The sequence below is a fragment of the Elephas maximus genome, chromosome 4 (genome assembly GCF_024166365.1).
Source record: "Elephas maximus indicus isolate mEleMax1 chromosome 4, mEleMax1 primary haplotype, whole genome shotgun sequence".
NCBI classification, from domain to species: domain Eukaryota; kingdom Metazoa; phylum Chordata; class Mammalia; order Proboscidea; family Elephantidae; genus Elephas; species Elephas maximus.
In genome coordinates, this window is record NC_064822.1 from 123,470,715 (window position 1) to 123,484,977 (window position 14,263).

Genomic DNA, 14,263 nt, shown 5'->3' on the forward strand with positions numbered 1-14,263 from the left:
GTTATATTTGTTCCTAAGTATTTTATTCGGGGCTATTATAAAGGGTATTGTTTTCCTGATTTCCTTTTCGTCGGTCTCTTTATTGGTGTATAGGAATCCAACTGATTTTTGTATGTTTATCTTGTATCTTGCTACTTTGCTTTCCATTAGTTTCAGTAGTTTTCTTGTGGAGTCTTTTGGATTTTCTATGTATAGTATCATATCATCCACAAATAGGGACAGTTTTGCTTCTTCATTACCAATTAAAAAAAAATGCCCTTTATTTCTTTTTCTTGCCTTATTGCTCTAGCTAGGACTTTTAAAGAACCAACTTTTGGTTTTGACGGTTCTATTTTTTTTCTATTCTCTATTTCATTTATTTCTGCTCTGATCTTCATTATTTCCTTTCTTCTGGCGGCTATGGGCTTCTTTTGCTGTTCTCTTTCTATTTGTTCAAGTTGTGGAGATAATGCTTTGATTTTGCTGATTTCTTCTTTTTTGATGTGTGCATCTATGGCTATAAATTGACCTCTGAGGACCGCCTTTGCTGTGTCCCAATCGTTTTGTATGACATTTTTTCATACTTGTTTGATTCTAGGAATTTTTTAATTACATTTTTGATTTCTTCTATTACCCTGTGGTTTTTAAGGAGGATGTTTGTTATTCATTTTCCATGTAATTGATTTTTTTCCTTGCTCTTCCTGTTGTTAATTTCTGCTTTGATACTGTTGTGATCAGAGAAGATACTTTGTAGTATCTCAATGGTTTGGATTTTGTTGATTGTTGCTTTGTGGCCTAAGATGTGGTCTATTCTGGGGAATGTTCCATGTGTGTTGGAAAAGAATGTATACTTTGCAGCTTTTGGGTGGAGTGTTCTATATGTGTCTGTGAGTTCAGGTTGGCTGACTGTGGGCTTTAGATCTTCTGTATCTTTGTTGAGTTTCTTTCTAGACATTCTGTCCTTTACCAGGAGTGGTGTGTTGAAGACTCCTACTATTATTGTGAAACTCACTTTCTCTTTTCAGTGCTGTTAGTGTTTGTTTTATGTATTTTGGAGCCCTATCTTTGGGCGTGTAGATATTTATTGTGGTATGTCTTTACGGTGGATCATCCCTTTAATCATGATATAATGCCTTTCTTTGTCTTTCATGGTGGATTTTTTAAATTCTATTTTATCTGAGATTAATATTGCCACTACTGTATTTTTTGATACCTGTTTGCTTCATCCATTTTTTCCATCTTTTAATTTTTAATAAATTTATGTCTTTGTTTCTAAGGCATGTCTCTTGTAGACAGCATATTGGTGGATCCTGTTTTTTAATCCATTCTGTCACTGTCTTTTTATGAATGCATTAAGGCCATTTAGGTTCAGTGTAATTATTGTCAGGTATGAGTTTATTGCTGTCATTTTGTAGTGCCTTTTTTGTGGTGCTGATGTTTTCTTTGCTCCTCTTACTCTGAGGTGCTGAATTCCTTTTGTTTGTGTGTGTGTGTGTGTTTTGGTAGATTTTGTGTTTATTGAGACTGTTTGTTTTTCTTCTTTATTTCAATGAGTAGGCTTGTTAGCTTTCTTTGTTGTTACCTTAAAATTTATCCTTATCTTCCTAAGTTTGATTTGTTACTTGATGTGGCCTTGCCTTCCTCTCCATTTGAAAGTTCTACACCTACACATTTTATTCCCTTTTTTATTGTTCTGATGTTGTTGTCATTTACAGATTAACCTCTCTGCTTCCCTGTTGTAAATCTTTTACCTTTGATTAATCCTTGAGAGTTCATTACATAGGTTGGTATCTGGCTGATACAGTCTTGAGTTCTAGATTCAGGCTGTCATCTGATGTTTGTTCTCAAACTGAGAGAATCCCTTTAATAATTCTTGTAAGTTTGGTTTTGTTTTTACATATTCCCTTAATTTCTGTTTATCTGGAAATGTCCTAATTTCACCATCATATCTGAGAGAGAGTTCTGAAGGATTATTCTTGGTTGGTAATTTTTTTTTTCAAGGTTTTATATATGTCATCCCTTGCATTCTTGCCTGCATCGTTTCTGCTGAGTAATCAGAGCTTGGTTTTATTTTTTCCCTTCTGTATGTGACTTTTTGTTTTTCTCGAGCTGCTCTCAGGAGTCTTTCTTTGTCTTTGGTTTTACCGAGTGTGATTATGATATATCTTGGTGGTTTTCTTTTGGTTTCTATCCTGTAGCGGTTTGTTGAGCTTCTTGGATGGCCAGCTTTTCATCTTTCATGATATTAGGGAAGTTTTCTGTCAGCAGTTCTTCAGTGATACCAGGTTCTCTGTCTCCTGCTGGGAGCTTCATGAAGTTGCTTTCCTGTACTCTCTGTCTGCCAATCTCAGTGGCTGAGGAGTCCAAGATGGTGAATTTGTGCTGTAGGTTTTTTTTTTCAGTATACAATGCTTTTTCTTGTAATTAAAAATACTTACTCTTAAACATTCTTAATATCTTATAATACTACCACATATGACTACACACACACACATCAGTTCCAATAATTGAGCATCTGCTATATGCCAGGCACTGAGAATACAATGATTAAGGGGATATGTTCCTTTTTTCAGATAAACATGGTATAATCATCTTGGAGAAGATGGACTGATAACCCAATATTGCAAACTATTTTGATACATGTCTCAGTGCAGGTGTGCAGTGGGCACCTTGGGAATAGAAAGGAAGAAACACTTAACCCTAGAGATTAAGAAAGTTTAGAGATGGAGAATGAATGAATGAATTCTATACTAGCTTGCTTCTTTATGTGTCTCTTCTAGTTTATAGTGGAACTATCATTTCAGTTTTACTGGATCTTTAGGACTTTCTGAAAATATGTTTGGTAGAACTGCTGATTATCCTTGGGCATTTATTGAATTGTGTCCTCCCAAAACATGTGTCAACTTGGTTAGGCCATGATTCCCAGTATTGTGTGGTTGTCCTCCATTTTGTGATTGTAATTTTATGTTCAGAGGATTAGGATGGGATTGTAACATCACCCTTACTCAGGCCACCTCCCTGAACCAAGGTAAACGGATTTTCCCTGGGGTGTGGCCAGCACCACCTTTTATCTCTTAAGGGATAAAAGGAAAGGGAAGCAAACAGAAAATTGGAAGAAAGCAGCACTGGGAGCAGAGTGCATCCTTTGGACCCAGGGTCCCTGTGCCTGAGAAGATCCTTGACCATGGGAAGATTAAGGACAAGACCCTTCCTCCAGAGCTGACAGAAAGAGAAAGCCCTCCCCTGGAGCTGATGCCTTGAATTTAAACTTTTAGCCTACTTTACTGTGAGGAAATAAATTTCTCTTTGTTAAAGCCATCCACTTCCGGTATTTCTGTTATAGCAGCACTAGATGACTAAGACAAATGAAATTTAAAATAACAGTGGTATCAGACTTCAAATTCCCTTTCTTCCATTCTGGGTATTCACTGCTTCTACAGTTTAAGCCAAACCCAATAAAGTCTTTAGTCTGTTCTATTAGAGTTTAACTTGTAAAAGCAAAAATAAAATTACAACATCAGATAAAAATGAATAGGATTTGAATTTACGAGCCCACAGGGAAAAGAAATCCAATTTCAAATACTATTAAATGGAAATAGTCTTGATCTTTGGGTCCCAGAAGTCAGTTTTACCAGCTGCTTAGCAGAAGCAACTTCTACAAACAAATGAACAAAGATGGCATTTTTAGGCTAGAATAATATGAATGGCCTCAGTTAGCCTAGTTATTTTGATTGTCTTAATATTAGACTAGCTATGAGTCAGAATAGACCCCATGGCAACAGGTTTTGGGTTTTTTTTTTAATACTTAAGCAAAATTGATATGCTTTCTGGATTGTAATTTATTGAAAAGACAGTTACAAAATTTTGCCTATTCTTGCTATAGTCTAATGGTAATCACATAAACAATTTTTGCTCAAATATAAACCTTTCAACAGCTATTAGCTATAAAACAGGTGTTTATATTTTCAAAATCAGCACAATTAACTTGAAATGTATATTATTTTAACTGGATTGTAAATGAATTACTTTAAACAAGTCTGAAATTTTTTTATTTATAGAAACAAGCCAATGCACAGTAAAACTGAAGAATAAAGACACCAGTTATTTCAATATAATGCCACAAGCCAATTTTTCTGTTTGTAAAGGATCAAACATTAAGTATAGTTACAAAATATTTCAACATCCATTCAAAACCAGAATCATACAGTTGATCCAAAAAAATACATTGAATTTTTCCTATATATCATAATAAGCCAGGGAATTTGAAGAACATTTGAAGAACCATTCTAAAAATGAAAGAATGCTAAATAAAAAACATTAATTCTCAATAAATTTGTCACAACAGTGCAGTAAAGCATCATAGAATATACTTATGTCTTGTGATATGAAGACAACTATTGTCATATGTGGAAGTACTAATTATTTTATATTAATAATAGCTGCTATTTATTTCAATGTTATTATAAGATTTATTTTCCATTTGCTAATCTTGACCCTGGAACACAAAAAATATTTAACTCAGTCTATGATACTTTGTTCTTATTTATAATATAAATCAATGTAAAAAGATGTGATTACTTATGATAAAATGAAAGAAAAATAATGGCATTTAATTTTTAGCAATAATATATGTTTTTGATGCTGACATACTATATATATAGATCACATATGTATTTTCATTATGATAATTTAACGCCCCTAAAAACTGCATTGGAACAATATACTTAAAATGCCTATGTATGCAATAGAATTCACACAATTGATGATTCAAGCCATTTATGCTGTCTTGGAGGCTCAAAGGAAATAACCCTTCTTTCGAATATTCCTTAAATTTTTGCTCAGATTCACTGAGGTCAAATTCTAATCAAGAATTGTTCTCTCAAATTTGTTCTCCTGTGCCACTCAAGCTTCAATGCGTTGACAATGGCACTGAGTGGTCCTTAAAGGGTCACAGACAGGAGGAGGGCAGGGATGCAGCAGTCACTTCCGCACCTCCAGGAGCAACATTCCAGGTGGCCCTGCCTACACTTTAAACAGAGTTGTTGCCTCCACTGTGAAAACCCGTAACAGACCAAATTACACAGGTTAAAAGGAACCTAATATCTGATATTTGGGCTGAAGAATTAGGCTCAATTTCTTTCTAGATGGTTTCTAAATATGCTTTAGTGGTAGAGACAACCTCAGAGAGTATAATTCAAAGCTGGCTGTCCAAGTAAGTTACAAAAATATGGGTCTTTTAGAGTCTGAAAAGAAAACTTGAACCTAATTGGGTTACTTGTGTAATGCCATATTAAAGTCTGCTTCCTCATTATTAAGGGTCGTCCTTTCTAGGAATTGTAATAAATCTGGGAGGATATTGTGTATTATTAGACTATCATATCTTTTTCTTTTGAAAACCACACCCTTCCCTCAGTCATGGTGTTGACTCCTTTGATGATGATGCTAATTCTCAATGTAGGACAAATACATATAATTGATCAAAGAATTTCACTAATTTTCTTCACAGTTATGTTCCAAATGAAATTTCAATATAAAAGCCTAATTGTTTTACACTTTAAAAAGACATGCCCTTACTATGCATGCATAACCCTAGTGGCGTAGTGGTTAAGTGCTACGGCTGCTAACCAAAAGGTTGGCAGTTCAAATCCACCGGCGCTTCTTGGAAACTCTACGGGGCAGCTCTACTCTGTCTTATAGGGACGCTATGAGTTGGAATCGACTTGATGGCAATGGGTTTGGTTTTGGTTTTACTATGCACATTTGTTCTTGTCATTGTTGTTAGATGCTGTCAGTAGAGTCGACTCAATCGCACAGTGACCTTACTATGCACTTAAAATTTTTTTTCATCATTGATTAATATTAATTAAATGCCCACCAGGCATGACACCAGCTCCTCCCTACTAATGGATTGTTTATCACTCAGATTCCCTATACTCCCATAGATGCATTAATACCGTAATCTTCCCACAGGTAACTCAAGAAAATAAAATCAGTGATGAAACATGCTTGTTTTTGACTGCAAGCCTTCATCTGACATAACATCTCAAGCCTCCTCTTTGGTCAGAAAAAGGAATTCATTCCTCTTTACTCCCTGCAGTTTCCTTCTTCCTGAAATAGACAGGCAGGATTCTTCCCATTTGGACTATTGTTTTGGGATCTATAAATGCCGTTTCTGGGTGCATAACACTAAGAAAGTTTAGCAACTTGATAAATTAAGCTTCTCAGCCTAAACCACAGAGAATAAAATTACATACTCGCCTAGAGCAGAACTATCACTATGCAGATCTTTTTGCATCTCTCTAACCCTTTTTCCACTATCTCATCTCCTGATGCATTTAAAAACAGAAAATACAGCTGGGTAGGTAGATACGCACCTTACTTGGCAAGAGATTCCCAGAAATAAGATTCATATTGAATTTTTTTTACTTGGGGTACAAGTCAACATTTTAAAACAGAATCTAGAGACAAACTGTAAGGTTGTCAATTTAGAACTGGACTTAGAAAAAAGGGGGCCTATCTCTGTCCCTATTTAAAAGGCTTTAGTTGCTGGAGTATCAAAAAGAATGTGTCATAAGGATTGACCCTGTTACAGACGGCAGGGTTACCAAGATGCTTCTGTGACTCAAATGATGAAGATCTGATTAATTTAGTTGATGGTTCACATTGGACACGGCCCTTTAAGAGACACGTTTCTTATTTTTAGAAAGCAGAATTCTAATCTTTATAAAGCATTTAAAAGCATTTTTAGGGCATATCAATCCAGGGAGTCAAAGAGCTGAGAATTTGGAAAAGCAGAAGAATGAAGAGGTGTGAAGTCGATGGTTCCAGGTTCTCTCAGTGCCGTCCAGTCCTTGTGCACTTATCTCCAAAGCGGGGGGACGGGGGGGAGACCTTTCCTTATATCTAGTGCCCAGGCATGTGCAATAATCCTATTAAAAGCAAGTACTATTTCCTCTAAGGGATGCAAAATATTTATGATGTACCCTGAAACCATTGTGCTCTCTAACAAGGAGAAGGAGCCAGACAAGACAGCTTGGGGAAAATAAAACACTGAGTTCCATTACTGAGAAATGCAATAACAACAACAGAGTAGTATTATAATTTATCTCTCTTTAGAAATGAACAAAACTGATGCTCTTGGCTGGCTTCGATTTACCTGCATCCTAAGGAAAGCAAGTTCTATCTTTAAATTAGAAAACTCTGTCAGAGAGGAGAGTCAAACTTAGTGGCCGCTGGCCATGCTTTCCAATGAATCAGCAGAGCTATATTTAAATTTTAGGATTTTATATCCCAGGCATGAAATCGACCAATTCTGCCTAATGATAAACAAGCAGGAAAAAGTCGTGCAATTCCGAAGATGCCAACTATCATAAAAGCAACTGCTAGCATTTGTACAGCACTTTACAATTTATGAAGCTCTTTTCACACACTTGATTTCATTTAGTGCTCACAACAACCCTGTGAGGTAGGTAATCAACTCCATTCAACAGCCAAGGAAACAGAGACTTCATGTGTTTTTAAGTAACTTGCTCAAAGTCATGCGTTTAATAATGAAGGCCGTCTAGGCACAGAGCAGTTCTTTCTATTCCACCCACCCTACCTCTCCTCCACTCTGAAACTGTTAGACAGGTGAGAGACCAGAAGGAAAAGCCAAATCATTTTGACACGTCGGGGGACATTTTATGTCCTGACTCTCTTACCTATGAATCTGGATTCCCCGAACATGATAATCTTTTAACACTGGTCAACATATGTTTACAAAATTGAGGGAGTCTAGACACCTTAGGCAATCCTTTTCTACTCTTCTAGTAGAATTGGGCTTTCCTTTTTATACAAGGCTGACTTGAAAGCAATCTTGCAGTGGGAAGAAAAAAAGATATTATCGGTCAGTTGACAGCATTTTCTGTAACCTTTAGATGTTAGTAATAATTCTTTTCATAGCCAATAAAACATGAGGAAGCACAGAGGGCACTGCCAGTTCCAAAGTCACTGTTTTGAAGTTTAGGATGATGTACAGCTTCTAACCAAAATTTCTCCTTTCACTCTGAGCTGGCCACCTCCTTCTCAACAAGCCCCAGACTCTCATCCTTTCTCCAGGCTACCATTTGAGGTTGAATTGATTTTACTGAAAGAAAATATAGTTTCTCTGAAGTCATTCCTAAGTCCTTTCAAACACTAAGGCTGATGATGAACATACTTGGTTCAGAAATAGTACCCCGTCATGAAATGACTTTTAAACCAATCAGGCCTTAGTTAAGCCAAAAAATTACAACAAAACAAACAAAAAAATGAACCAACAACAGAAATATAAAGCCGGGGTGGTTATGATTTTTCTTTTAGAAATATAACTTGTGGTATATTTCTGGGAATTAGGCTTGCAAATTTTCGTGTATTGTGTTTTTATGAAGAAAAGAGTTCATATAAAATAATTCACAGATCCTTGGTCATAGCAATGCGAAAATGCAACTAGAAACATAGCCTTGTACCCAGTGCATAGATTTATGCTTATCTTAAGTTCAATTTGTTCTCATGATTTCTAGTTGTATTCAGCTAATGGGCCAAAAAGTCTGTTTTAAGAGTCTGTTTGCAAAGCAAGGAGCTCAGGTTGAAACAGGAATGAATTTGATGGACTTGGAAGACTTAGGCGAATCCTTCCAGATACCCGTACTGTTTGTTGGGCTTCGGTTGTGAGTGTAGGAAGTCTGTCTTCTACTTACGCTGTCAGAATCTTCCTTGTTGAATTTTTGCTTCGTATTTCGGCAGCACGGGAAGCTTTGGATACAGTCTTGCAAAAGATGTCCACTAAAAAACATGTATATCCAGGGATTGCAGCAACTATTCAAGGAAGCCAGTAATGCGGTGATAGTGATGGTAGGGTTTTCTGAATCTGTATGAAAAACATAAGGGGGTACTATTTAAATAGTTCAATTCAAGTAACTGAGCATCGGATAAACACATTTTTCCACTGACTAATGAAAGAGGAAAAGAGTTTTGGGCTAGTATAGGAAATGAACTATTTTTTATGTTTACTGATTAGGGAGACAGGTGGTGTACGGAAATTGGCTTGGTTGTAAAACGTTATCCTAAGCAAGATGCCTTGTAATTAACTTGAATATTTTAAACCACTATTAAAATGTTGAAATAGAATGCATGGGGATCACAGAAGGATATATTCATATTAAGAATATGAAATAGCTCATTTTAATAATCCTTGTGTTTTTCACACTAGCACTAATATAATTCCTTGAACACAGCATTTAAGGAATAGGTGCAATTTCAACAAAATCTCAAGCATCTATAACCACACACACCAAATTGTACTCATCTTAATAACACAGGCAAAAGTGTGGCCTTGTGGACTATGGTCAGTAGTTAAAATTTTTTTAGTTTTAACCATATTCTTGCAATATAAAAACTGTACAGAAGAGTTAAAAGAGGTCCTTGAAAGATACAGAACTTAGTTGTTTTTCTTTGATTAATTAGAAATTTGGCTTGATCTTCCAAGAAAAAATAATCCATAAATCCAATCTTTAATTGTTGTTTAAAAATTATATTAAGGAGAACATCTAAATTAGAAAATTCCAACAGGATTTTGAAATGTTTTATGTTAATTAGCACTGATCAAATGACATAAATATTACAACCTTTCATAATGGAACTATCGCAGTGATAATATACTTTTTCTAAAAATGAGAACAAACAGCAAGCACTGACTTTCCCTTGTTAAATATAACCTTGGGTTCTCTTACTCTTGTTAGGCCACGATAAATTACAGGCCATTTAATCACATTCTGGGCTAAAATCATGATCCATGACTAAGTCTATATTTTTTTTTTTTTAAAGGAAATCATCAACACACCCTTGCACAAATGAGGAATTTTGTAAAAATAATTACCTAAATCCTGATAAACCAATAACTAGACTGGATTTTTTATTTGATTGGCAATATTAAGAGGCTGGTAAAATCAAGCAAAACAGGAAATGGTTAACCAAAAATAAAGCAAAAGTGTTCACGTTGCATTTTTCATAATGTGTAGTAAACGTAGCCATGTAAAAATTTTTGTTTAAATTAAATTTCACTTAAATGTTTTATTTAAAAATATAACTTCTGAAGTATATAACATAGAGTCCCCTACCCCAATCCCAAATAGCAAAAGGAAGCAGACCCTCCCAGACACCTATTTCCCAGCCACAGTTGTTATCTGTAGCATTCCTGTAATATATTTGATTTGGAAAAGTCTTTTTTCTTACTAAAAGGAAACAAAAAGTCAAGGTGCAGTATTAAGGAATGCTTTTTGGGGGGGGAGGGGTAAATCTCTGTCAAAACAATTTTTTTAGCTTGTGAATGAATCAAAATCAAACAATCTCATAAGTGCCTAGAACATTCTCAGTAAACTACTGAATAGAGTTGTGTGGACAGAGATATATAGCTGTGTGGTCAAATTAGTGAGGAAAGGTTAATGAGTTAATCTAACAAATTTAGAGTTTATCAATAACTGCTTTGAAAGAACAGAAAACAAAGGTTAAAGTGATTATTAGGGAAAAATAAAAGACCGAGGAGAAATGTAAAATTAGCTAAATGCCAAGAAGCAATTCTTGACTTAATCTTTCTCCAGGAAAAAAAAAAAAGTGTTCTTTTACCCTTACTCTTGAGGCATCTCTGCAAAGCTTTTATATTAATTATAATACTTTCACAATTCTAGTAAAAAGCAGTTGTGACAGTAAATGTATTTTACTGTATTCAATAGACTTGAAAACAAAGTGTTAACACAGAAGTGGCAAAAACCATTCTGTTTTGTAATCGTGTGGCTGATTGTAGGGCACAATTTCTGGATTTGTGGCTTTAGGATCATTGCATGCTACAAATGAGGATTCCTCGGCCCCATTTCAGATCTACTGAATCAGAAGATGGGAACCCCAGAAATCTGCATCTTTTACAATGTCCTGAGGTGGTTCTTATGAACGCAGAAGTTTAGGAACTACTCTCCTGAAAGATATTATAAAAAGAAATACTATCCTTCTCTCAAACACATAACACACACAGCCCCACCCCCGCAATTTCCTTCATTGTCCCGATACCTACCGACCCAGGCGGACTTTTCATCCCAGACGGACCACATCTGGATGATGAAGAAGGGCGCCCAGCAGATGATGTAAGCCGTCACGATAACGAAAGTCATCTTCACCGTGCGGATCTTGGCGCGGGAAATGGTCTTCACGCTGCTGACACAGGGCGCGAGCAGGAGCCCCTGTTGGAAGGCGCTGCCCGCGCCCTCGAGGCCCTTGTGCCTGCGCGACGCAGTCTTCGCGCGGACGTTGCGCCAGATGTGATAGCAGATAAAGCCGTAGCAGGTAACCAGGATGATCACGGGCGCCACGAAGATGCCGCCCGTCATCCAGGTCACATAGGCGCGGGGCCCCCAGGGCTGGATGAAGGTGGCCCAGCAGTCGTAGGCTTTGGTGACATTGTTCACCTCGATCATGGAGAAGATGAAGTACTGCGGCGTGCTCAGCACGAAGCTCAGCACCCAGGCAGCCGCGATCATGAGGCGCGAGCGGCGCGCCGGCTGCTGCAGCGTCTTGAGCGGGTGGCACACCGCGATGTAGCGGTCTGCGGTCATGACCACTAGCATGTAGGCCGACGCGAACATACCTAACACTTGCAGGTGTTTCACTACGCGGCACAACCCATCTGGGCCGCGGAAGCGGTAGGTGATATCCCAGCACAGCTGCGGCAGCACCTGGAAGAAGGCGACGGCCAGGTCGGCCAGGCTGAGGTGGCGGATGAAGAGGTGCATGCGGGACGTTTTGCGCGGCGTGCGGTGCAGCGCCAGCAGCACGCTGCTGTTGCCCAGCACCGCCACCGCGAAAGTCACCGCCAGCACGGCGATCTCCAGCTTGGCTAGCTCCTCGTTCCGCACGTCCAGTTCCTGGCCGCCACCTTCCCCGAGAGCCTCGGCTTCCCTGCTCATGTTGGTGCCGCTGGCCGCCGGGGGCCACCACGAGCTAGAGTTGCCCGCAGACCTCTCGCCAGAGCCTCCGGAGAAACGCATGCTGTCCATTCAACGCCTCCTCGACCCTCCGAGGAGGTCCTGGCCGGCTCCTTCCTGCCTCCCCGGCGCAGGTCCCAGCCCCGCGCGTGCTTTCCTTTCTGCGCTCGCAGCTCGGTGGTCTCTGCTCACCCTCCTGCCGACGTCTGCGGGTGCGGAGTCTCACCGCCCACCCAGCGGCTTTCGGTGCCAGGCGCCGGCAGCTCTCTCACTCTTCTCTTTTCAACTCCGACGAAGCCTGGGAGGTGCGCTCCAAGCTTCTGAAAGCACTGGGCTCGGAACTCAACTATTTAGGCAGTTTGGTTCCCAGAACGCGCTTCCTTTCGCACTAGTGACTGGAGACTGGTGGTGCCGACTGCCCCCTCCACACCCGCCTGGGGTTTTGTTATTTTTCCTCCCCCTATGTCGGCAAGTAGCCCTCTTTGCATCACTGCTGCGGGGGTGGGGCTGGGAGACTAGCCTATTCCTCCGCGTAACAGGCGGAACCCTGGCTCTTTCCCGCTCTTCCCTTTCAGAAATTTGGAGAACTGGAGTGTCGTACCTATTCTGGGCTCACCCCCCTTTCCCCAGGCCTTCCTCACAAGCCACTTTAACCCTGCGCTTGACTTCAGCAGGCGTGCTCTATAAGGTAACTTCAAATCCCCAGTCCGAAGACCCGCGCGCGCTCAGGTATCTGAATTTGGAGCTTCACCTCACCTTCCCTTGCTTGGGTTTTTCAGCGTTGGGCTCATCACACGGCAGTCAATCTGGCTCATTTTATTTCCCGGGCCAATTTGCTCTGTCAATTGCAACCCCCTCCCCCATCCAATCTTTTTGCAGGATAACAGTGGGTGACCTAAAGGGCATTCTCTTGTAAGAAAGAGAACTAAAAACTAAAACACTCACACAAAAAACAAAAAACAGACAAAAAAATCCCAAACCTGTTGCCTTGGAGCCAACTCCCACACATAGTGACCCTATAGGACAGAGTAGAACTTCCCCATAGACTTTACAAGGCTGTAATCTTTATAGAAGCATACTACCACATGTCTCTCCTGCAGAATAATGAGTTCAAACCACCCACCTTTAGGTTAGTATCCAAGCCTTTAACCGCTGGCCACCAAGGTCCTTAGCAAAAGAACCAGAAAACCAAAGGAAACCCACTGCGGTGGAGTGGATTCTGACTCATAGCGACCCTATAGGATGGAGTAAAACTGTCCCCATAGGATTTCCAAGGCTGTAATCTCAATGGAAGCGGACTGTCACATCTTTCTCCCCACGGATAGGCTGGTGGGTTCCAACAGCGAGCACTTTTAGCTACTGTGCCACCAGGGCTCCTTGGTAAGAGATCAGTACAGTTAAACTCAATTATGTAGGCGGGGTTCGTTTTCTGTAGGTTACCTGTACATTTGAGGACGGAAAGGATGCACTCGCTTGTCCTGCGGTCCCCAAGGGTGCTGTGCGTATATCTGCAACAAGGAAAAGGAATATCTTCTGGTTTTTCAGTTTCCTCGTGGGGCCGGGGACTTAGAATTGTCTCCAAACTAGATTTCTGAGGTTCTCTCAGGGAAAAGCTTGAGTCCCACAGCAGAGATGGCGGAAATTGGGCCGTGGCGCTCCGAGGAGACTTGCCTGGTTATTGACTGAATCACGAGGACACCTTTATCAATGGACAAAAAGTAGCTGCCCTGACAGTGGCCACCCAGAGAGCCCTGTTCAGGAAACGGGAGTGAGAAGCTGCCAGGCTCCTGCGTTGGGGGTGAGAACTAGGAAATCTTGGGAGCAGGAAAGGAGCACTGGGAAAGAAGAGGTAGAAAACCACCTAACTATTATTTAGTTACTGTGTCAGCTAGAGGATGGCTGCAGGGCGGAGCAAGGCAGAAATACTGGCTTCCTCATTAGTTTCTAGTTTTAACCTTGGTAAAGATACGGTTGGAAGAACAGCAAGGGGGAGCTGTTTTCAGGCTATCTCAGGAAGCCGGGGGGGGGGGGGGGTGGGAATAAATCACTTTATATGGTTATCTATCTATGCAGATACACAAACATGGTTTTATTGTTCAAAACATGTGGGTATTGTGGTTGTAGTACAGATTTGCCTCAGAAAAATATCACCGTCTGTGAAATGCAGGCAAAGAAATAAAACAATTTCCTGAGCTGCAGTTCTCAGTGACAGTTATACTTTGCTCCTCAGTTCATGCACACAGTCTCCAAAGTTGTTACATAAGAGTGCAAGTCTTGAAATCTGGGGTGCCAGT

General features: G+C 39.8%; 1 protein-coding gene across 1 annotated transcript; it reads right to left on the minus strand.

Annotated features, from left to right (window-relative positions):
* Nucleotides 1-4,188: 4,188 nt before the first annotated feature.
* AVPR1A (arginine vasopressin receptor 1A) lies at nt 4,189-13,260 on the minus strand. Its single transcript, XM_049883764.1, has 2 exons — nt 11,063-13,260; nt 4,189-8,866 (listed from the first exon to the last, which is right to left on the minus strand). Exons 1-2 carry the CDS (start codon nt 12,039-12,041, stop codon nt 8,580-8,582), a joined length of 1,266 nt encoding a protein of 421 aa, XP_049739721.1. The 5' UTR covers nt 12,042-13,260; the 3' UTR covers nt 4,189-8,579.
* Between the last annotated feature and the right edge of the window lie 1,003 nt (nt 13,261-14,263).

What these genes read in the sequence shown, in the direction of transcription:
- AVPR1A (XM_049883764.1), bottom strand. Translation starts at nt 12,041, where the DNA reads ATGGACAGCATGCGTTTCTCCGGAGGCTCTGGCGAGAGGTCTGCGGGC. An exon ending in TGAAAAGTCCGCCTGGGTCG is followed by an intron (nt 8,867 to 11,062) that starts GTAGGTATCGGG and finishes TTTTTCATACAG; the next exon opens with ATTCAGAAAACCCTACCATC.